The sequence below is a fragment of the Miniopterus schreibersii genome (genome assembly GCF_964146895.1).
Source record: "Miniopterus schreibersii genome assembly, chromosome: 9".
NCBI lineage: Eukaryota > Metazoa > Chordata > Mammalia > Chiroptera > Miniopteridae > Miniopterus > Miniopterus schreibersii.
This window is the reverse complement of record NC_138118.1, coordinates 46,382,415-46,406,998: the sequence shown is the minus strand read 5'-3', so window position 1 is coordinate 46,406,998 and position 24,584 is coordinate 46,382,415. Positions and strand designations below refer to the sequence as shown.

At 37.7% G+C, this 24,584-nt stretch overlaps 2 protein-coding genes across 6 annotated transcripts in view; one reads left to right on the top strand and one right to left on the bottom strand.

The window, feature by feature from the left end:
* Window positions 1–21,128, bottom strand: part of CCDC146 (coiled-coil domain containing 146) — a 143,665-nt gene extending 122,537 nt beyond the window's left edge. Inside the window, exon 1 of one of the 2 annotated variants that reach the window (XM_081147162.1) lies at window positions 21,001–21,128. The gene's annotated coding sequence lies outside the window, so the exon portion shown is untranslated. The remainder of the gene's footprint in view (window positions 1–21,000) is intronic. The other variant, XM_081147163.1, reaches the window with a different exon arrangement.
* Window positions 21,129–21,384: 256 nt separating this feature from the next.
* The window catches only part of FAM185A (family with sequence similarity 185 member A), a 55,402-nt gene continuing 52,202 nt past the window's right edge, over window positions 21,385–24,584 (top strand). The window contains exons 1-2 of one of the 4 annotated variants that reach the window (XM_081147173.1): window positions 21,385–22,056; window positions 24,466–24,575. In XM_081147173.1, the coding sequence (XP_081003299.1) occupies window positions 21,606–22,056; window positions 24,466–24,575 (561 nt within the window). In that variant the 5' untranslated portion in view covers window positions 21,385–21,605. The remainder of the gene's footprint in view (window positions 22,057–24,465; window positions 24,576–24,584) is intronic. The other 3 variants (XM_081147174.1, XM_081147175.1, XM_081147176.1) reach the window with 3 other exon arrangements.

Below are 24,584 nucleotides of genomic sequence, written 5' to 3'. Positions count from 1 at the left end.
TGCCACTGTTCTTTTCTTGAGCTTTCCCCCGACACAGCCAGCAGCCACAGGTGGGCACCCAGTCTGAGTTTCCATTAGCCAGGCTAACATAGCTCTTGCCCCACCCTGGTGATTCTCTGAGACCCCACATGGCCTGAACCTCTTTCAGAGGCTAATGCACACAAGCTGCCTGCCTGGTCCCACAGTGCAGACTTTTCTAAAATCTCTCAAAGGTCCACAAACCCCAAATAAGCAGTGGCTGGCCTCAGCATGCCCTGCACCTCTTGCTAAGCAGCCTAAGCCTGGCTCTAGTTCACAGTCAGCCTTGGTTCAAAGTATAACCACTCCCAGATGTCTCCAAGCTGAGCATGAGCAGCTACCGACTAAAGATCACTTTCTAGCTCCTACCAGGTGGCCCCAGGCCAGACATGGGCAGTGGCTCACCTTGGCCTGCACTAGAGCCCTTCCCAAGCAACCCCAGAACCAATGCGCCTGGTAGATAGCTTCAAATCACACCAGAGCACCACCTAATTAGGACCACAAATGACACACCCAACTCAGGAGGCACTGGAGCCCCACTAAAGCAAATCCTGCTCCAATGAAGTCAGCCCCCACACAATAGCTTGTCCTCTGTAGTCATGGACAGTCCTCACATCAGTCAGCCTGAGGGTCAATCTCACCTACTGATGTGCCAACAGCAATCTGTAGGAGAGTACACACAACCCGCACAAGGGATACCCCTGGAGCATCTGGCTCAAGTGAGCAGGGAGATTAAGCCACTGGGCCCCACAGAACACTTACTACATAAGGCCACTCTGACAAGGCTGGGAGTAGCACACAGGGAGGCAGCCAAAATGAGAAAAAAAAGAAACATGTCCCAAATGAAAGAGCAGGACAAAACTCCAAAAAACAAGGACTGAACAGAATGAAGGAAAACGATCTACCAGATGCAGAGTTCAAAACACTGGTTATAATGATGCTCCATGAACTTGAGCGAAGCACAGATGACATCAGTGAGAACCTCAACAAAGAGAGAGGAAATGTAAAAAAGGAGATAGAAACCATAGAAAAAAGCCAGTCACAAGTGAAGAATACAGTAATTGAAATGAAGAATACATTAGATGGACTCAATAGCTGATGAGATGACGCAGAGGATCAAATAGGCAGTTTGGTAGACAAGATAGCAGAAAACACTCAATTGAAACAGGAAAAAGAAAAAAGAATCCACAAGAATGAAAATAGTTTAAGTGACCTCTGGAACAACATCAAGCATAATGACATTTGCATTATAGGGGTAACAGAAAGAGAAGAAAGCAAGGGATTGAGGTCTATTTGAAAAAATAATAACTGAATACTTACCTAACCTGGTGAAGGAAATAAACAGATAAGTCCAGGAAGCTCAGAGAGTCCCAAACAAGATGAACCCAAAGAGACCCACACCAAGACACATGATAAGTAAAATACCAACTGTTAAAGATGAAAAGAATTTTATAAGCAGCATGAAAAAAGCAATTACTTACAAGGGAGCTCGCATAAGACTGATTTCTCAATAGAAACTTTGCAGGCCAGAAGGGACTGGCACAAAATATTCAAAGTGATGAAAAGCAAGGATCTATATAACCAAGATTACTCTCTACCCAGCAAGGGTTTCATTTAAAATTGAAAGAGAGCCTGGCCGGGCATGGCTCAGCGGTTGAGCATCGACCTAGGATCCAGGCGATAGGAGTTCGATTCCTGGTCAGGGCACATGCCCGGGTTGTGGGCTCGATCAATGACTCTCTCATCATTGATGTTTCTGTCTCTCTCTCCCTCTTCTTTCCTCTCTCTAAAATCAATAAAGATATATTTAAGAACTTAAAAAAATAAAAAAAATAAAATAAAATTGAAGGAGAGATAAAGAGTTTCCCAGACAAGAAAAAGCTAAAGGAGTCCATCGCCACCAAACCAGTATTACAAGAAATGTTAAAGGGTCTTCTTTAAGAAGAAGAAGGAAAAAAATAAAAATTATGAATAAGAAAATATTGCAAAGAAAATAACTCTCGCTGACAAATGCAAACATAATAAAAGCAGTGAGCAAATCAACCGACACTAAAACTATTACAAAGGTTAAAAGGCAAAAGTAGGAAGATCATGTGTAATTACAACAGTGAATTAGGGATATCACACACACACAAGTAAAAAATAACAACAAAGACATAAATGTGGTGGGGGGTGCATAAAAATGGTAATGATTGCAGAATGTGTTTGAACTTAAGTGACCCTTAATGAAGCACGTGGTAACCATAAACCAAAAATCTACGAGATATACAAAAAAATGAAGAGAAAGGAATCTAAGCACAATGCTACAGAAAGTCATCAACATATAAGAGAGCAAGAGAATAAAAAAGGGATGGAGAAGAACTATATAAACCATCAGAAAACAATTAATAAAATGGCAATAACTACTTCCTATCAATAATTACTATGAATGTAAGTGGATTAAATGTTCCAAACAAAATATAAATGAATGGAAAAAGTAGTGGTACATATACAATGGAAAAATACTGAGCCATAAAAAAGAATAAAGTCTTAGCATTTGTGACATGATGGACCAAGAGGATATTGAGCTAAGTGAAGTAGTTTGGACAGAGAAATACAAATACCATGTGATTTCACTTATATGTGGAATCCAAAAAACAAATGAACAAACAAGACAGGACCAAACTCACAGATAGAGAGAACAAACTGATGGTTGACAAATGGGAAGGGGGCTGGGGTGAAAAAGGTGAAGGGATTAAGAAGTACAAATTAGCAGTTACAAAATAGTCATGGAAATGTAAAGTACAGATTAGAGAATATAGCCAATAATATTTTAATAACTATACATGGCATCAAGTGGGTGCAAGACTTAGAGGAAGGATCACTTTGTAAGTTACATAAATGTCTAATCACTATGCTATACAACTAAAACTAATATAATATTGAATGTCAACTGTAATTGAAAAATAAGTATTAAAAAAAATAGAAGTGGGTAGAAAAGCTTTGTTATTCAAAGACTCAACAAACCACAACTTCCTTCTGTTTAAAAGAAAAAAGAAATAAAAACCCCTCTCAAAAAAGAATCCCTCAAAAAAAAAACCCAAAAAAACCCATTCTGGCACAGAAAAGAATAAAACCAGTGCAGTAAGTATGTGCAAATAAATTTGCCTCATAATTGAAGTGTTAAAGTAATAATGTGGTTTGGGCTACCTTTAATTAAAAACAAACATACACGTGAAAGAAAATAAAATTCTCATGAGGAGGCTCCAAGTGCATATCTAGCTTTAAAGTAAGTGTTCACAGTATTAGACAGTTAAATCTTAAGTCGTATAGTGTCCAATGATCATGAAGAACCTAAGACTCTGTTACAGAATAGGCTACCTGTCTGGGATGGAAGGATGCTGGAAGAGTTAGGCCTCCTCCTAACTCATTTCTCTCTCCCTTTTTATCCCTTTGCCTACTCTCACACCACCCCAAACACAGACCTTCTTCTATTTTTCCCCCTTTCTGCTCAGAAACCTACACAGCCCAGAGGAGCTCTATATTTTTCATTTTTGAGTGAGTATAATATATAGGGTCATGATGGGAAACACTGTCCACATGAAAGAACTATCATAGAAACAGACATGATTTTTGTCTCTAACATATCCTCCCGATCACCGTCATTAGCATGCACACTCCTGCCTAGTGGTCACTCACCTGTGCACCTGATAATAACAACATTGATAAAACTCTTCACAATTTAAACAAAGCTTTCCCTCATATTATTTCACTTAATCCTTACAACAACCATGTTTCATAAGAATTAATTATGTCAATTTTATAGATAAGAAAATTGAAGTTCGGAGAAAAGAAATGATGTGCCCAAGATCTCACAACTATACAGGGCAGTATTTATTCAAACTCACACCCACTGGCTCCAAATCTCTTACCATTTTCTATTACACTGTACAGGACTCTCACCAAGGCCATAGCAAAGCCCTTTCCTTGTGATCTCCAGTAGTGGAAAGCAGAATCAAGAATATAGGCAGGCTGATGGAATTCAATTTGCCATCGCAAAGGTATAAAACTAGGGCCCCTTTAGCAAAGAGCAGGTTAACACTGTGTAAATCAATTAAAGACAAATTAATTCTTGTAGAGCAGTGATTAGGCAGTGCATGAGGTGGTTAGACTGAGTTGTGCAAAACAATGGGCTACAGAACTTGTTGCTATAGTTTCAAACCAAAGGAAAGCCTTCACGTATACAAAGTGTGGCAAGAAACACTGGTCTCATATCTGCAATAATTTTGTCATTCTGAAAGTCCATTCAGGTTTCAGAAATTCAAAGGGTGCCTGAGAAGCCCTATCAGTTCCCTTAATAGTTTCCAAATAATTCAGTAGTGAGCAGAAACTGAGTTCCAAATCCTGTGGGAGGTTTGGAATGCCCAAGTAGCTCTAAAGCTGACAATCTTCCAGAGGGGCTATAAAGCAGAGTACATGTTTGCATGTAATCTAGAACCCTCACATTGCAGGCCATTCTGCACTACTGCTATGAGAATGTATATGTTTTTCAAATTCTACTGTCTTTCCTTGAATTTAAAAAAATGATACTAGAAAGCACATTTATAAAATTAGCATAATAGTCTATGTATCCTATCTAATTAGGCCATTGCCTTGCAAACCTGCTCTTTCATACCCTTTTCCTCTTCTCCATACCTTAGTAAAATCTGTGGGTCTAGATGTGTTTGTTTCTTTAGCAAAGAACTTCATGAAATGATCTGCAACAGCCCAGGTTCTTTCTTTCCCTCTCTCTCCTTCCCTCTCCTCCTCCTCTTACTTCTCCTTCTCCCCATATTATTTCATCTAAAAGGATGATTAGAGGTTTTAACTTAGTCTACTAGGATGACAGCATGGGGTAAAGGAAATGACTACTTTTAAGTTCATCAATTTAGGCCTGAATTTCATTACTCTCTTCCTGTGTGACCTTGATTGAGCAAGATATTCAACCTCTAAGTGGCTGTTTCCTTAAATGCAAGATGATTTAAAAGTTGTGAAGGTTAAATGGGACAATGCATGTGAAGTCTCAGCCCAGAGCCCAGCATGTAGTTCCTCAATAAATATTAGCTGCCTTGCACCACTGCCTGGTCCTCTTGCTTTCATGTATAATATGCCTTAAATTATTTTGATAGGGAACAAAGAAATAGAGGTCAGCTTGGGAATCCATATGCTGGAAAAGGTGATCTGAGTCCCAGAGTACTCCTTAGGATTTGGTGTGAGGCTCCCGGTAAACCTAATCTTCAAATCTCACTGGGAGATGTTTAAATCTAGGATAAGAAAGACTGTTTAGGACACTGGCTGCTAGAGAGGGAGAGAGGAAGCAACACATTATTTTTTAGAAGTCCTTAAAAGAGTATGTGTCAAATCCAAATATGGGCAGAGCCAGCTTTAGACAATTAAGTAAAACAGGCAAAGTTCCCTCTTATGTCTAGAAATTTCATAGTCTTCTCTTCTCGTTGCACAAGTATTACCTATTCTCTGGTCCTGGGCAGCTTCCCTTACTCAATTTATTTCCTTCCTCTAAAGGCAAAGGCTCTTACATTACTTATGTTACAAGAATATTTACCAAGCCAATCTTCCTATTTTACATTGGAAGAGGAAATCAAAAATAAAAATAAACAAAAAAACCTTTCTCTGATCTGGGGAGCAAGGAGAGTTGGTGATAAAACAAGTTGGCATTGGGTTCCTAGGTACCCTGTACACCCAGGACCAGGCTCAGAAAATGAAATAGTGGAACATGGATACATAAGAACATCAGAGGGATAATGTGCCTCTGATCCTAACAGGGACCTGGGGGAAGTGGCAAAGTTCCAGAGCCATCATCAACCATGATATAGCAGAAAGGACTATTTAGGCAGAAAGGGCCCAAGAGAGTTCACAGAGTGGCATGGGAGAGATTTAGAGGCTGGCTGGGAGTACTACATCCCAAGAACCCTTGACATTGTGATAAAAAGACACTGCTTCATATAGTTTTATAGACCATACAACTGAGAATGAGATGGGGGTCAGGATTCTCAGAAGATGCCAGCATGGAGAGCCATGTGTGAAACCAGGTGGTCAGCGTGGTCAGATACCAGACAGCCATTCTGAAGCCCTAATGATACCTAATAACCTGGAACTTGGGTCTCGGGCCCACGAGAAGGCAAGGAAAAGGGAAACATTAATTAAGTTTTATTTTTCAAAAAGTAGCTTTAGTTGGATTCTAGGTTAGGGCATGTGCCTGGGCTGTGGGCTCTATCCCCAGTAGGGGGTGTGCGGGGGGCAGCCAATCAATGTTTCTCTCAGTAATATTCCTCTCTCTCTCCCTCCCTTCCCCTCTCTCTAAAATCAATAAAAACATAAAAAGCATTCTGCCTAATACACATTATATAATCTCACTTATATTTAATCCCTATAAATGCATGTGTATGTATACAAATGCATAGAAAAAAGTCTGAAAGCTTAAGTGCTCATCTATCATTTATGGTTACCTGTGGAAGAGGAGAGGTATGGTATGGCTGGGTATGTACGGAGGGTGAGGATTAGAAAGAAAAGCAGAGAAGGAAAGGAGACTTGGTTTTTAAAAATATCTACTTTGTATTATTTGAAAATTGATGATCAGAGCATATTAATGAACCATTGTATAATTAAAAATAAACTGTACAGTATAAAAAATACAGAAGTAAAAGCAATCTAGTTACAACATAAAAAAAAAGTAGCTTTATTTTTTTAAATAGAAATCATTGGGGTGACATTGGTTAATAAAATTATATAGGTTTCAGGTGTACAATTCTATAATACATCATCTGTGTCTTGTATTGTGTGCTCACCACAAGTCAAGTCTCCTACCACCATTTATCCCCCCTTTACCCTCTTGTACCTTCAACCACACCCTTTTCCTCTGGTTATCACCATACTGTTGTCTGTGTCTATATATATTTTTCTCTTAATCCTTTCATATTTTTCATCCAGGCCCCCAAACCTCTCTGACAGCTATCAGTCTGCTCTATATCTATGAGTCTGTTTCTGTTCTGTTTGTTCATTTATTTTGTTCCTTAGTTTACACATATAAGTAAAATCATATGGTACTTGTCTTTCTCTGACTGGCTTATTTCACAAAGCATAATACTCTCCAGGTCCATCCATGCTGTTGCAAAATGTAAGAGCTCCTTCTTTTTTATGGCTGAGTAGTATTCCACTGTGTAAAGGTACTACCGTTTTTTTATTCAATCATCTATTGATGGGCCCTTGGTGTGCATGTGTTCTTTCGAATCAGTGTTTCAGTTTTCTTTAGATATATTCCCAGAAGTGGAATCACTGGGTCATAAGGCAATTCCATTTTTAATTTTTTGAGGTAACACCATACTGCTTTCCACTGTGGCTACATCAATCTGTATTCACACCTACAGTGCCTGAGGGTTCCCTTTTCTCCACATCCTTGCCAACACTTGTGTTTGTTGATTTGTTGATGATAGGCTTTCTGACAGGTGTAAGGTGCTATCCCCATGTGGTTTTCATTTGCATTTCTCTGATGATCAGTGATGTTGAGAGCCTTTTCATATGTCTACTGGCCATTGGTATGTCCTCTTTGGAGAAGTTTCTATTCAGGTTCCTTTGCCCATTTTAAATTGGATTGTTTGGGTTTTTGGTGTTGAGTTTTATAAGATCTTTATAAAATTTGAATATTAACGCCTTATCAGATGTATCATTGGTGAATATGTTCTCCTATACAGTGGGTGATCTTATCATTTTGTTGATGGTTTCCTTTGCTGTGAAAAATCTTTTTAGTTTGATATGGTCCCATTTGTTGACATTTTCCTTTGTTTTCCTTGCCTAAGGAGATATATCAGAAAAAATAGTGCTATGAGAAATGGCTGAAATTTTACTGCCTATGTTTTCTTCTAGGACTTTTATGGTTTCAAGTTCCACATTTAAGTCTTTAATTCATTTTGAGTTTATTCTTGTGTATAGTGTAAGAAGGGGGTATAGTTTCATTTTTTTGCATGTATCTGTCCAATTTTCCCAACACCATTTATTAAATAGACTCTCTTTACCCCATTTATGTTCTTGCCTCCTTTGTCAAATACTAATTGACCATAAAGGCGTGGTTTACTTATGGGCTCTCTATTCTGTTCCATTGATCTATATGTCAGTTTTTATGCCAGTACCATGCTGTTTTGATGACTATGGCCTTGTAGTATAGTTTGATATCAGGTAGTGCGATTCCTCCAACTTTGTTCTTCTTTCTCAGGATTGTGGTGGCTATTTGGGGTCCTTTATGGTTCCATATAAATTTTTAGAATATTTGTTTTAGTTCTGGGAAATACACCATTGGTATCTTGGTAGGAATTGCACTGAATCTATAGCTTGCTTTGGGTAGTATGGACATTTTAATGAAGTTAATTCTTCCCATCCATGAACACAGTATATGCTTCAAATTATTTCTATGTTCTTTGGTTTTTTTGGGTTTTTTTTTTTTGCATGCAATTGTAAATGGGATTGTCTTCTGTTTCCCTTTCTGATAGTTCATTATTGGTATATAAAAAATGCAACTGATTTCTGGATATTTATTTTGTATCCTGCTATTTTACTGAAATCATTTATCAGTTATAGTAGTTTTTTGATGGAATCTTTAGGGGTCTGTATATACAATATCATCTGCAAATAATGACAGTTTTACTTCTTCCTTTTCAATTTGGATGCCTTTTATTTCTTCTTGTCTGATTGTTGTGCCTAGGACTTCCAATACTATGTTGAATAAAAGAGGTGAAAGCGAACATCCTTGTGTTGTTCATCATTTTAAAGGAAACACTTATTTTTTGCCCATTGAGTATGATGCTAGCTGTGTGTTTGTCATATATGGCCTTTAGTATGTTGAGGTATTCCTACTTTGCTGACAGTCTTTATCATAAATGGGTGCTGGATCTTATCAAACGCTTTTTCTGCACTTATTGATGTGATCATGTGGTTTTTATTATTCATTTTGCTTATGTGGTGTATCATGTTTATTGATTTGCAGATATTGTACCAACCTTGCATCCCCACTGTAAATCTCACCTGATTATCGTGTATGATTTTTTTAATGTATTGCTGGATCCTGATTGCTCAGATTTTGTTGAGGATTGTAGCACATATGCTCACCAGGGATACTGGCCTACAATTTTCTTTCCTTGTAGGGTCTTTATCTGGTTTTAGAATTATGGATAATGCTGGCCTCCTAAAATGAGCTTGGAAGGCTTCATTCTTTTTGAATTTTTTTATTTTTTGGAATAGTTTGAGAAGAATAGGTGCTAGTTCTTTGAATGCTTGGTAAAATTCATCTGTGAAGCCATCTGGGCCATGATTTTTCTTTTTTCTTTTCTTTTCTTTTTTTTTTTACTGCTTCAATTTCATTAATTGTAATCTGTCTATTTGAATTTTCTGATTCTTCCTGATTCAGTTTTGGAAGAATGTATGTTTCTAGAAATTAATCCATTTTGTCCAGGTTGTCCTATTTGTTCGCATATAGTTGTTCGTAATACTTTCTTGCAATCCTTTGTATTTCTTTGGTGTCAGTTGTTACTTCTCTTTCACTTCTGATTTTTATTTGGGTCCTCTCCCTTTTTTCTTGATGAGTTTGGTAAAAGGATTGTCAGTGTTGTTTATCTTTTCAAAGAATCAGCTCTTGGTTTCATTGATCTTTTAGACTCTATTTTGTTGACTTTTGTTCTGATCTTTATTATTTCCTTTCTTCTACTCACTTTGTTGTTCTTTTTCTAGTTCTGTTAAATGTGACATTAGATTGTTTATTTGGGATTTTGCTTGTTTCTCGAGGTAGGCCTGTGATGCTATGAATTTCCCTCTTAGTGTGGCTTGTGATTTGCCCCACAGATTCTAGATTGTTGTGTTCTCATTTTCATTTGCTTCCAGGTTTTTTGGGGTTTTTTTTATCCTCACCTCAGGACATGATTTTTATTGATTTTGGAAAAAGAAAAACAGAGAGAAAGAGAAACAATGATGTGAGAATAAAACATCAATTGGTTGCCTCTCACATATGCCCCAATCAGGGATAGAGCCCACAACCTGGTATGTGCCCTGACGGGGAACCAAACCCACGACCTTTCAGCTTATGGGATGATATTCCAACTGAGCCACACTGGCCAGGGCTGTTTCAAGGTATCTTTTGATTTCTTCCTTGATCTCATTGCTCACCTTTCACTGTTTAGTACGTTATTTAGCTTTCATGTCTTTGTGTGTTTTTCAATTTTTTTCTTGTGATTTATATCTAGTTTCATATCACTATAGTCAGAGAAGATGCTTGATATGATTTCAATCTTCTTGAATTTGAGACTTGTTTTGTGTCTTAACATGTGATCTATGCTAGAAAATGTTCCAAGTGCACTTAAAAAGAATGTATATTCTGCTGCTTTGCGGTGAAATGCTCTGAAGATATTAATTAAATCCATCTGATCTAGCCTATCATTTAAGGCCTCTACTTTTTTGTTAATTTTCTGTCTGGAAGATCTATTCATTGATGTCAATGGGTTGTTAAAATCCCCTACAATGACTGTATTTAACTGTCAATCTTTCCCTTTATGTCCATCAAGGTTTGCTTTATATATTTAGGTGCTCCTATGTTGGGTGCACAAATTTTACAAGGGTTATATCCTCTTGTTGAATTGTTCCCTTTATCATAATATAGTGTCCTTTTTTGTCTCTTACTATAGCTTTTGTTTTAAAGTCTATTTTGTCTGATATAAGTATTGCTGTCCAACTTTTTTTTTTCATTTCCATTTGCATGAAATATCTTTTTGCATCTCTTTACTTTTAGTCTCTGTGTATCTTTAGTTCTGATGTGGGTCTCTTGCAGACAGCATATATATGGGTCTTGTTTTCTTATCTGTTCCACTATCTGTTGTCTGTTATTTGAGCATTTAATCCACTTACATTTAAAGTGATTATTGATAGGTATGTATTTATTGCCATTTTATTCTTGTATTTATGTTCCTCCAGTTATCTTCTCCTCCTCCCCCTTCTTCTAGAAGACCCTTTAATATTTCTTGTAATACTGGTTTGGTGGTAATGAACTCCTTTAGCTTTCTCTTGTGTGGGAAGCTCTTCATTTCTCCTTCAATTTCAAATGATAGTCCTGCCCAGATCTTGGCAGGGTGGAGCCACCAGGAGTCAGTAGGGTGGGGCTGTCAGGAGCCTGTTAAGTGGGCCTAGTGTATCTCCAGTAAGGGGGTGGGGTAAGTCAGAGTCAAGGGAAAATGGAAGAAATGGCCCCCATCCCAAAGCCACCAACTCAGTCACTGACACCCCTGAGTCTGCCTGGACCTCTACACCCCGGCCCAGGCATCTAACTTCTCAACAGGGCACAAGCTCCACAGGGTGGGGTGACAGGGAGTCCAGAGTGTGGGGCTATTTCATTCCCCCAGGCTTATGCCATAAGTAGGGGAGTGCTCCAGAAAAATGGTATCTGTGGTGTGGGACAGTGACTCAGTACTGGAATCCTGGTGGCTGTCCTTTCAGCTCTATACCCAGAGCCACAGAGCCCAGTCTCTCCTCACATGACTCTAGTCCACTTTCCTCTCCCTCCACCAGAGCCCAGGGTGAGTGGCTGCAAATGAAATTTTGTGTGTTGGCCCTTTAAGAGGGAATCTGTGTCTCTAGCAGACTCCTGTTTCTCCCTGGTGGACAGAATCCCTGCTAATTTCACAGCCAGATGTTATGTGGGCACCTCTTTCTGGCTTTGGTGCTCTGGGTTGGAGAGCCCAGCTTGGGGCTGAGAGCCAACTCTTCTTAGGGGGAATCTTTGCAGGTGAGATATCCCTTTAGAATCTCAGCCCTCCCACCCCCTTTGGGATTGGTGCCAGCCCTTTTCCTGTCTCTGCCCTTTCTACCAGCCTCAATGTGGCTTCTTCTATAAACCCTTGGTTATAAGACTTGTCTTCATCTAGTCTTCAGTTGGTTATTCAGGATGATTATTCTATATTTTAGTTGTAATTTCATTTGGGTCCTGGGAGGAGGTGAGTGTAACTTCCAATTATTCCACTTCCATCTTCGATCGACCAAAGAGTAGTTTTATTGAAGTAATGTTTACATGTAAAACCCCCACAATTTTAAAGTGTACAACTTGATTAGTGTTTACAAATATTGACCATTGTGTAATTACTGCCACAAACATTCTGATCACTCTAAAAAGTTCCTTTGTGCCTCTTTACAATCAGTGCTTCTTTCTATCCCCATCCTCTCCATCTCAGTCACCTGGTGATCACTAGTTTTGCCTTTTCTAGAATTTTGTGTTAATAAAATCATAGATGTCTGACTTCTTTCATTCAGAATAAGTTTTTGAAATTCATCTGCATTGATGTAGATTATCAGTATTTCGTTCCTTTATTCCACTGCACAAATACATCACAATTTATTTGCCTTACTCCAGCTGATGGACATTTGCTTTATTTCTTGTTTTTGGTTATTATAAATAAAGTTAGGAACATTTGAGTACAAGTCCTCACGTGTGTATATGCTTTCATTTCTCTTGGGTAAATACCTAGCAGTGGATTGGCTGGGCTATAGGGGAGTATATGTTTAATTCTATAAGAAACTGTCAACTTATTTTCCAAAGAAGCTGGACCATTTTATATTCTTGCCAGCAATGTAGGATGGACCCCTCTATTCCACCTTTTCAACAGTTGGCATTGTCAGTATTTTTAGTTTTAGCCATTCTAGTGGGTGTGTAGTGGTATCTAATTTTAATTTTTAATTTGTGGTTTTAATTTGCATTTCCATTATGATTTATTATTTTGAACAGGTTTATTTGCCAATTACATATCTTCTTAGGTGAAATGTCTATTCAAAAATTTTAGAAAGTAAAGTTGTTTTTCTTCCTATTATTTTTGTAAGGGTTCTTTGTACATTCTGGATACAAGTCCCTTATCAATATGCTTTGTAAATACTTTGTCTCAGTTTCTCCATCTCCTTAGTACTGTTATTTTGAAGAACAAAAATTTAAAATTTTGAGGAAATCCAATTTGTCATTTTTTTCTTTAATGGTTTATGTTCTTTGTATTTTATTTAAGAAATCTTTGCCAAATTCAAGGTCACAGATTCTCCCCTATATTTTCTTCTACAACTTTTATAGTTTTAGCTGTCCTATTTGCATCTTTTATCTATTTCAAGTTATTGTGTGTGGTGTGAAGTCTGGGCTGATGCTCTTGGGTGCAGGGTGGGGTGAGGTGGGAAGCGGTCTCCAGGCGTCCCAGGGCCATTCGCTGGGAAATGTGTCCTCTTCCTATTCAGCTGCCATGGCAGCTTTTTCAAAAATCAATCAATCAAATATGTGTAGTTTTATTTTTATATTCTCTATTTTGTCCCATTGATATAAATTGTATTGATTATTATAACTTTACAATAAGTCTTAAAATGAGGTAAGTCCTCACAATGAGCCTTTTTTTTGACATTGTTTTGGCCACACGGGGTACTTTACTCATCCATATATATTTCAGAAGCAGCTTGTCAACTTCTGTTTTTTAAAAAGCCTGTTGGAATTTTGACTAAGTAATGAATTAATACATCAGTGTGGGGTGATATGCCATCTTAACATTGAGTCTTATGCCATCCTTGAATATGGTATTTCTCCCCACTTATGTAGGTCTTCGTCAATCTCTGTCAGCAGTGCTTTATGATTTTCACAAAACAGATTTTGTATATATTTTATTCAACTTATCTCTATGTATTCCACATTTTATATGTTATTGTAAATGGTATTGTTTTTAAATTTCAATTTCCAAATGCCATTGTTAGTCCTTCGAAATAAAGTTGATTTTCGTTATTGACCTTGTATCTTGTAACATTGTGAAGCCTTTTTATTAATTCAGTAGTTTGTATAATATTCCTTAGAATTTTCTACTTAGATGATCATGTTGTCTACAAATGAAGATAATTTTACTTCTTCCTTCCTAATGTAGATTCCTTCTATTTCTTTTTATTGTCTTATTGCATTGTGTAGGACCTCCCCTACAATGCAGAATAAAAGTGGTGAGAGTGCCTTGTTTCAGATCTTAAGGGGGAAAGCATTCAGTCTTTTATAGTTAAATGTGGCATTAAGTGTACGTTTTTCATACATGCTTGTATTTGGTGAAGGAAGTTCTCTCCCAAGTTGTGGAGAGTTTTTATCAGGAATGGGTACTGAATTCTGCTAAATGTTTTTTAAAAATCCATTGAGATGATCATATTTTTCAACAAATGATGCTGGACCAATTGGACATCCTTATGCAAAAGAATGCACCTCAACCGATACCCTGTATCCCTTATAAAAATTTACTGGAAATGAGGCAAAGGCCTAAATATAAAACTTAAAGTAAAAAAAAAAAAAAAATCCTGGAGGAAACATAGGAGAAAATCTTTGAGACCTAGGTGGTTTGGAAAAAGGTTTTTTTAAAAGATAGGACACAAAGTTACAAATCATAAAGAAAGAAAGGAAAAAAAAGGGTAAATTGGACTGATTCAAAATTTAAAAGATCTGTTCTTTAGAAGACAGTGTTTGAGAAACTAAAAACAAAAGTCACAGATGGGAAGAAAATATGTGCAAATAATGTATCTGACAAAAGGCTGGTATCAAGAATATATAACTCAATAATATGAAATCAAAGAGACCAATAGAAAAATGGACGAAATATTTGAACAGATATTCACCATAGAAGATATACAAATGGCAAATAAGAATGTGATAATATTCTCACTTCATTAATAATTTCAGAAATGCAAATCAAAATCACAATGAGATATAACTACACACCTAATAGAGTGGTCTTCAAAAATGTGACAATACCAAGTGTGCTTGAGGATGTGCAGTAACTACAACTCTCACATATTGTTAGTGGGAATGAAAAACTGTATAGTTCCTTAGAAAGCAGTTTAGTTATTTCTTATAAAGTTAAACATACATTTACTATATGACCCAGACATCCCACTCATATGTATCTATTCAAGATAAATGAAGACATACGTCCATTCGAAACTGTACAAAATGTTTATATTGGCCTTAATCATATTCACCAAAAACTGGAAACAACCCAAATATCAACTTGTGGAAGTATAAATAAATTATGGCACATTAATACAACTGAATTCAACTCAGATATGAAAAGGAACAAACTATTGATACATACAACAACATGGATGAATCTCAAGTGCATTATACTAAGTCAAATGGCTATGTACTATATAATTACACTTATATGAGTTTCTGGAAAAAGCAAAAGAATAGGGACAGATAATAGATCAGTGGTTTCCAGGGTTCTGGGTTTTGGAGGAGAAGGACTGATGACAAAAGGTATAAGGGAACTTTTGGCATTGATGGAAAAGGTCTATATTTTAAGTGTCATGGTGGTTATATGACTGTATACATTTGCCAGAATTCACAGAGCTGTACACCTAAAAAGGGTGAATTTTACTGTGTGTAAATTATACCTCGATAAACTTAACTTTAAAACAAAGCAAAGAAAACAAGAAGAACTAAACCTATACAGAGTGTTAATTAAAACTGCAGACTATTGCCCGGCTGGGCGTGGCTCAGCGGTTGAGCATCGACTTAGGATCCAGGCTATTGGGGTTCGATTCCCGGTCAGGGCACATGCCCGGGTTGCGGGCTCGATCAATGACTCTCTCATCATTGATGTTTCTATCTCTCTCTCTTTCTCCTTTCCTTTCTCTGAAATCAATAAAAATATATTCTAAAAAACACACAAAAAAAACAAAAAAAACCCTGCAGACTATCAAAATAAAGAAAAATATTCCAAAAATAACCGAAGAGGAAAAAACAGATTCTCTATAAAGCAACAAAATTAGACAGCTAGAAGACTTCTCATTAGGCAAAACTGTACTTCTTCAAAGTAGTGAGACACAGTAACTCTGAATTAAATTATTTAAAAGTGAGGGTAAATAAAGACATTTTCAGACAAAGCCTGAGGAAATTACTCACTGACTCATTGAATATATATAAAGAATATACTTCAGTAAAAAATGAAATCGAATCTAGAGGAAAGCAGTAAATTGGTAAACATTGCTAAGTTTAAAAAAGCACTGAATAAAAACAGTGACAACAATAATAACTACTTGTGTGGCTTCAAAAACAGGGTGGAACTAAAATACACCAGGCAATAAATGACACGGAAGATGGAAGGGAAAAGATTGATATTAAAAAATTCTGTTGTTGCCCGGCCGGGCGTGGCTCAGCGGTTGAGCATCAAGCTAGGATCCAGGATACAGGGTTCGATTCCCTGTCAGGGCACATGCCCGGGATGCGGGCTCCATCCCCAGTCTGAGGCCTGCAGGAGGCAGCTGATCAATGACTCTCATCATTGATGTTTCTACCTCTCTCTCTCCCTCTCCCTTCCTCTCTCTGAAATCAATAAAGACATATTTAATAACAAAAAAAAAATCTGTTGTGTGAAAGGAGGATGAAGATTTTGATTGATTGTTCTTCTGCTAAGTCCAGTAGGTATGCTATCATTTTAAGGATAATTATTAGAAGAAAAGAAATAGCTTTCCAAATTACTATAAAGGAAAAAGGTGAGTAAAGAAAAACATTTAGACTAAAAGAAGGCGTGAATGGAGAAAAAGAGGAACAACAAAAGGCAAGGGTAGCGGAAAACACAAAACAAAATGGTAAGAATAAGTATAAATGTAAAAGTGATTATGAAAAATGTAAATGGATTAAATTTACCTGCTGAGACAGATTCTCAAATTGGATTTAAAATATCAAGCTTTATTCTGTTTATAGCAGACAAGTCCCAAATATAATGTCACAGTTTTGAAATAAAAGGATGAAAATATAATTCGATGAAAATATACATCAAGAGAGAACACAATACTATAGATAAAGAGGGTCATTATTTAATGACAAAAAAAGTTATCAGGAAGCACTAATAGTCCTGAACCCATATATAACAAACAACATAGCCTCAAAATATATAGAATGTAAATACAATTTCTACTGGAAGGATATATTAGTGCTACTACTGTGTGGTTGAAACGCTACTGCTACTTGTAGAAATGGAATGAAACATTAGCATCACAAGAACTCTAGTCTAAAGTAAGCTTTTAAATTTATTGCAACATTGTGGTTGCAATAAAAATTATCTTTTTAAAAAAATCCTTACAGAAGAATTTTTTGTTTTATGAAAGAGATAGAGAGAGAGAGAGAGAGAGAGGAGAGAGAGAGATGCCTCTACTGGGGATCAAACCCAAAACCTAAGTATGTGCCCTAACTGGGAATCGAATCCACAATCTTTTGATGTTCGGACGATGCTCCAACCAACTGAGCCACCTGGCCAGGCACAATAAATACTATCTTAAACACACACACACACACACACACACACACACACACACACACACACTGCTTTAATGTATAAAGTACTCATATCCCCCTACCTCAAGAATCTTCCTGAGATATTTGTAACCTGGGTAACTTCTCAAGGTGTTTAAAGTGGGAAAATATGACTACATTAAATAACAAAGATTTTCCTGTATATCATCTGCATGGAAATAAATAACATGTAAATTTCAATGAGACTACCTACCTAGTCATTAAATACTTCTTAGTACTGTTAGTAGTTTAGATTATTGAGTTTATTAAGATTTCATAAGAAGCAATAAGATATATTTATTTTAAAAGTTTATAACTGAGAAAGTTAGCAAATTCCTATGGCTTCCCTCACTTAAACTGAATTCCATAATCCTTGTTTAGGTTACATTTTTCTGAAAACTCTCTCATGCCCTCTGCTGTTCATTTATGAATATAAGTTATTAAATAAAGTAAAATATTTGTGGGCATTTACATATTGAGTCACTCTTAGGAAGCAATATATACTAGAAAATGTGTTAAGTATTTAAAATTATAAATGTAATATGTTTACTACTGAAAAACATGCACAAAAAATGAAGAAATAATTCATTATCTCACTACTTAGTGATAACCATTGTTATCAAGTTGTGTATTTTCCCCTGGAATTGTTTCTATGGAATATATTTTTAAATATAATTTTATGTTAAAATTACTATTATTATTACAGCATTGGGATGATACTAGACATACAATTTGGTATTCTACCCTTTTCACTTAATATTACTGAGGGCAGGAGCTTATTCTATTCCTGTGGAGATGGGTACATCACCCTCTTGGTGTGAATATGCTCTACACTAATTCACACCAAGAGGGTGACACACCCCATCTCTACAGGGATCATATCCACACTAAGAGGGTGACATACCCCATATCCACAGGGATAGAAACTTCTGCTCTTGGGACCCTCCCAGACCTAGCACTACTTATCTCTTCATTTTGGCTGTTTATCTGTATCGTTTATCATATCCTCTAATAAACTGGTGAATGTAAGTTAAATGTTTCCTAGAGTTCTGTGAGCCATTCTAGCAAATTAATTGAACCTAAGGAGATGGTCATGGGAATCTCCAACTTGTAGCCAAATCAGACAGAAGCTGTGAGTAACCAACTATTTGTGACTGGCATCTGAAGTGAGTACAAGCAGTTTTATGGGACTGGGTCCTTAACCTGTGGGACCTGACATTATCTCCAGGTAAATAGTGTCACAATTGAGTTAAATTGTAGGCGATCCAGCTGGTGTCACAGGGAATTGCTTGTTATGGGGAGAAGGCCCACACATTTGGTGACCAGAAGTGTCAGAAGTGAAGTGTTGTGAGTGTGGTAGTAGTGTGAGAGTAAAGGGGGCACACGCAGAAGGAGAACTGCAGATTTTCCCTTTACAATTATATTATGGAAAAATTCCCATATCTTTGAATAGTCTTCAAAATATAATTTTAACTTGCTGTGTAATATTCCAGATGTATACTAATTTATGCAATACTCCTATTTTTGAACATTTAAGTTGCTTCAATTCTTTACTATCATAAAAAACCTTGTGGAACAAAATTCCATGAACATAAATTTTTTTGAATATCCCTAACTTTATGCTTACATTAAATTCCAAAAGGACAATATCTAGGTCATGGATACACATATTTTTTTAAGGTGCTTTATGTATATTGATGAACTGATGGCTGAAAAGTTTGTAATAAGTTACATTCCCACCAGCAGTATATGTTCATGATCACAGGAACAACTTTTTAAAAGTTGAAGATGTAAAAATATCTTACAAATAAACTCAAAATAAGGGGGAAAATTTATACATGATTCTCTATTTGATGAATAATTTTTTTTCTTCAAAGGTGTCAGGAAGATAGGATCTTTTGGTAGAGTAGTGAGAGGGCCAGACCTTTTAACTGTTTAATCTTAAGCTTTCTGAATTTGTTTCCTCATCTCTAATATGAGGATAGTAATACTTGCCCTGTGAAACACAGTGTTTTGTGAGGATACCTGAGATGATACATATGAACATGCTCTGAAAACTACGTCATTCAGATGGAAGGTAGTATTTTTATTAGTCATTATTAACATGTGGACAGATTTGATACATAAATCAAGTACTTTCTAAAGTATCAATAACTTTTTAATATATTGTATTAATCTTGTCAATAATTTTCTCCATTTTCAAACTCATATGACCAAAAAAGTAATTTTTCAGTAAATGATCTTTAGTTTTATTATATTTACTTCAAAATAGTAAAACAATCATTTTGCCATATAGACAATTAAGGGTCAGTTGCCAATTCCATTTATTTGGTTTGCCTCAGAAAAGAAATTACCATAGAAACAAAATTATCTATTAGAAAGCCCTATTTAATCTAAAAATATATGGCATGTGTCCAACAAATTTGAGTGAATTCTCAACTAGCTTAAACCAGTGCCTTTTTCAAATTTTTTTTCCAAGTTATCCCCCTGCGTTTTCATCAAAAAAGACAGTTTGAAGATCAGTCTGAATAATTATGACCAAATGAAACAAAAACCAAGAACAGAACTTGATGAACCTAAAAGCTAGCACCGATTGTGAGCCTTCATCAGGAGGAAGAATGAGGGAGGAAGGACTAGGACAGAAAGGAGGAAAGAGTAACTTAAGACTACACTTTAAGAAAGGTAATGGATAGCAGAGAGCCCTGTGACTTGGGTCAGTAAAGACTTTAACCCACCTCATTAGGACTCTAGCCCATCTCTATCATTATAGCTCCCAGTAATTCTGGTTATTGCACTTGGCCAAGGGCTTCAATTTTTTTTTAAGGCATTCAGTTTCTGCACTTGTATTTTATTAAATGTCATTGTTTGCAGTGTGTCTTTGCTGAGAATTTAAAGAATAATTTGTAGGAGGAGGAAGTGGCACCAAAAGGGAAAAATCAGGACAAGAGAAAAAAAAAATTTTTCTTTTTCAGTTTTTAAATTACCCACAGAATAATAAAAGGTAAAAGAGACCTTATAGAGTCAGTCATTCACTACAATCCCTCTTCATCTTAAGGTTGAAGAAACAGATCCAAGTGATCCAGAGCCAGGAAAATAATCAGTCCCATGTTTTTCCCATTGCACTATGCTGACTCTTTTTTGTATTTTATTTTAGTTCTAAAATCAAGGATCATTTGTAGACAAAGAGATCGATGTTGCTGTCAACACAAGTCCTGATCTCTCAGATTTTCCTTGGTAACTTATAGTCAATGTTATCCCTAAAATAAAAATACAGTACTTTACATTGCAATTTCGTGGCCTGTGCTCTGAGTTCACGTCGATTATCTCATTTGATCCTTACAAAAACCTTTTGAGGCAAGTCCAATAAGGTATTGTTGACCTTATATTAAGAGTGAGCAATTAAAACACAGAGACATCCAATGACTGGCCTAAGATCATTTAAAGTCAGAATGAGGCAGGACTCTAACTCTGTTCCAATATATTCTGTCAAAGAGGAAGTAACCTCAAAGAGCTCCAACCTGGCTTTTTAACCTCTTGTCAAGGTACCCTCCAACCCAGGGTAACCCGTTCCAGTTTAGTGAAGTGTGGACCTAATCACCCGCTAAGGGTACTCCTAGTCTGCATCTAGTTCTCACCTTTAAAGCCGCAGTTTCTCACTCCTTCCCTCGACACTGATCCTTATTTAAGCTCCCGTGTTTCCCCGTAGGTTCGCCTCCAGCGTCTCACTCTAAAGCTCCACCCTCTCCAAAGTCGCGTCCTCGGTATCCAAGGAAACCACATAGCCTTGCCCACCTGGCTCCTTCCGCGCTTCCCATTGGCCAGCTGAATTATCACGTAATCCATCGTTCCTTCCCTCCAATGGCTAATGGAGTTGAGGCAAAGAACGCGCGCCCTCCGAGCACAATCTAAGACTGGCTCAACGAGCTTTCTACCCTGCGCATTGCCTCCTGGGATATGTAGTTTCCGAGCAGCCCGGAACCGTTGCAGTTTGGCTCCCTTTGTAACTATCTATCCCGTCTGCCTTTGCGAAAGGGGAGGCTCCGGGTCCGGGTGCAGACTTACAGCTTTGAAATTCCAACTTGCCGCTGAGGCACGTGCGGCTGAGGTTTACATTGCTGCACACAGTGAGCAGCCTTGGTCCACTTCAGCAAACCCTCGCAAACATCTCCTGACTTGAGCAGGCGGTGGTGAGACTGGCCTGTGGCTCAAGTGATCTGAGGCAGCGCGAGAGGGGCGCGCCATGTTCGTGCTCCGCTCCGGCCGGGGGCTCCGCGGCGTCCTGCTCTGTGACCCCCGAGTGCGGGCCGGCGAGGCCGCGGGGCGCTGGGCGTGCGGGGCTTGCCAAATCCGGCTGAACGGCTCAGGTGCGGGCCAGCGCCGGCCCGGGTCCGAGCCCGAGGCCTCCGTGCCTGGCCCTGCGCGCGGGACTCTGAAGGAGTGGGCGCTGCCGGTGAGCCCGTTCGGTCGGCTGCGGGCGCGGCTTCCGTGCCACCTGGCCGTGAGGCCCCTGGACCCGCACACCTACCCGGACGCCGACCGCGTGCTGGTCGCCGCGAGCGGAGCGGGGGGCGGGGCGCAGGACCTGGCCGGCCTGCAGGTGACGTACGACGAGGCGCTGAAGGAGGTGGCCATTGTGTCTGACAACATTGACCCCCAGGCGTCCGTGGAGGTGAACGCGCCCCTGAAGTTTGGCAAGTGAAGAGAATTTACAACGGCTTTGGGTCCCAGGCCGACGTGCACTTTTAGTTGGTTCCTTTAGATCTGACTTTCTAAGCTAAATTACGATTGTCCCCTTAAAAAGCTTTCTCTTTTTTTCTGTTCTACTTTGAGTTTCCCAATGGTAGTTACAAATTCGTTTCCCATTTATAGAAGTTTTATAAATCGAATGGAAACATGGTTTGGAATAATCTAAGTCAAGTAACATTTATGAAGCCCCTTATGTTCTCCTTTGGCACTTTGTTCCTATTTCTGTTACTGCACTTTGTCAGTAGAAAAGCAGCTTATTTTTCAGGGTCCACGTTTCTTGATAATCCCTTCATAGTATGGCAGTCCATCCACATTTCCCCTTTTGCGTCTGCCTCAAAACAGCCCTGTCTATTGGATATTCCACTTCTAACCTGGACCAAGTGTTTGGTTTCAAATAGGCAACCAGCTTCTTACTGATACCTCTTCATTCAGTTTGGCCTAAGTAAATTTTCCGTGAATAGCAGGTTTTGAAGAAAAACACATCGTAGTAAGAGTGCCTGGGAAATATACCTTGATAATGCCTGCAAGATATGTTTACTAGGTGTTTGGATTGCGTGTTATTTCTCAAATGCAAGCCAGCACTTTTCTAGGACAGTCTCCCCAGGCTTTCCTCCTTCCTGAGACTGAAGGATATTGTTGATAATACTAGCTGCTAACACTTTTCTAAAATAATCTTTTCTAATCTTTACTATTGCACCTATAAAGTACATAAATGTTCTTGTCGCCATCTCAGACAAAGAAATTGAGATGCAGTAAGTTTCATAAAGTATGTGTTTATTGTGGGTGAACAAATGGAATAAGTCCATGCTTTCATGAAATTTATATTCTAGTGGAGTTAGATCAAGAAATACGCCTGTTTGCTCTCAAATAAAAAGTGGTGGAACTGGGATTTAAACTGACGAGTCTGCTGAACCACTATGCTTTATCTCTTCTCTACTTCTTAGTTAGGTGAGTAAGAGACCCTTGACCTCAAAATGTAACAGATTATAGTATAAAACAGACTTGAGAATTGAAATAGAGATACACAAAATCTTATGGCAACACAGATAAAAGTGGAACTACCTGTGTTGTTGATCCCAAACCTCATTATTTGTTGATTCCTTTTTTTAGAGCCAGAACTCCATTTCCAGTGGACTTTTCCCATGTGTTGATTCCACCAGCCCCTTAAATCAACAGAATTCCGTTTTCTTCATACTTGTTCCTCCAGTATGTCTAGACCCATTTCAGTGAATGGGTAAGAGTAGCATGTCTGCCATTCAGTGTTTAGCCTTAACTTCTACCTACCTAGTGAGGGTAGAGTATATTTAGAATCTGTTTCCTTCTTTACACATCTATCAAAGCTGCCTTAGATCAAGCCTTATGTTGTAAAAAAATTGGGTAAATATTTGCAGTTATATTTGCATCCATGGAAGTATGAGGTAAAATTGTCTTTTTATATATTTTAGATTAATCCCAACCCAAATATTGCTGTTATTTTAAGCCTTTATAGACTGCAATCTACACAACGGTAGAAATTTATTTTAATGCCATAATTATTGCAATTGTGGTGTTATACCCCAGTAGTTTGGAGCGCTATAGTATTTATTTCTCTAGTCTGGTTTAAGGGAAATCATTAGTATTTATTTGAATTAGGTATTAAATATCATTGTTTATTATTTTCTTATTTTTATACAGAGACAACTATGAGTACACCTTAAATTGATAGCTAAGGATGGCACCTATGACACTGTTTTCCAATTTTCTTTGTGTAATACTGTTATTCACCCACAATTTTGAGGTTTTAATACTGTTTATTACTAGGTTTTTCAAGTTGTTCCCATTTTTTATTACTGAAAATACCTTGTGATGTAGCTGCATGGTAATATCCTCTTTTTTAGATACAAAAGGTTTGAGGTAGGATTTGAAATACTAAGTCATGATCATGTATGCTGATCCATGCTACTTCTGCGAAATGCTTTTAATCTGGGGGAGGTTTGGGAATGAATTTTTGTATCTTCATGAATATAAGGAAGAATAGGCTAATTGACTTACTGTATCCAGTTTACCATGACTTGTTAACTTGCTATATTCTTATTAGAACTCTGTGTATGTGTTTTCTCAATGGGAAAGAAGCTTCTATGATCTTTCCCAGTAGTGCCTATTTCTAAAAACTGGCAGAAAAAGCCGTTACATTTGGTCCGGTTGCCATAGTTCAGCCCCCTTACCCTTAGAGAGAGACTACTGACAACTATGCTCTCTCCAGGGTCCAGTAATATTCTGAACATAACTGAAGAACTGGATTTCTAGGGGGCATTAAAATGCTTTGGAGCCTGTTAACAATAGTACTAACTTGTATTTTCTTTTTTCATTTCTAGATTTGAATATTAAGTCATCAGGGTCTGGCTGTATAAAAGTCCAAAATATTGAATGTGATAATTGCAAAATTGAAACTGAGCAGGGGACTAGTATCTTACAGTCTGTTAAGGTATAAGCA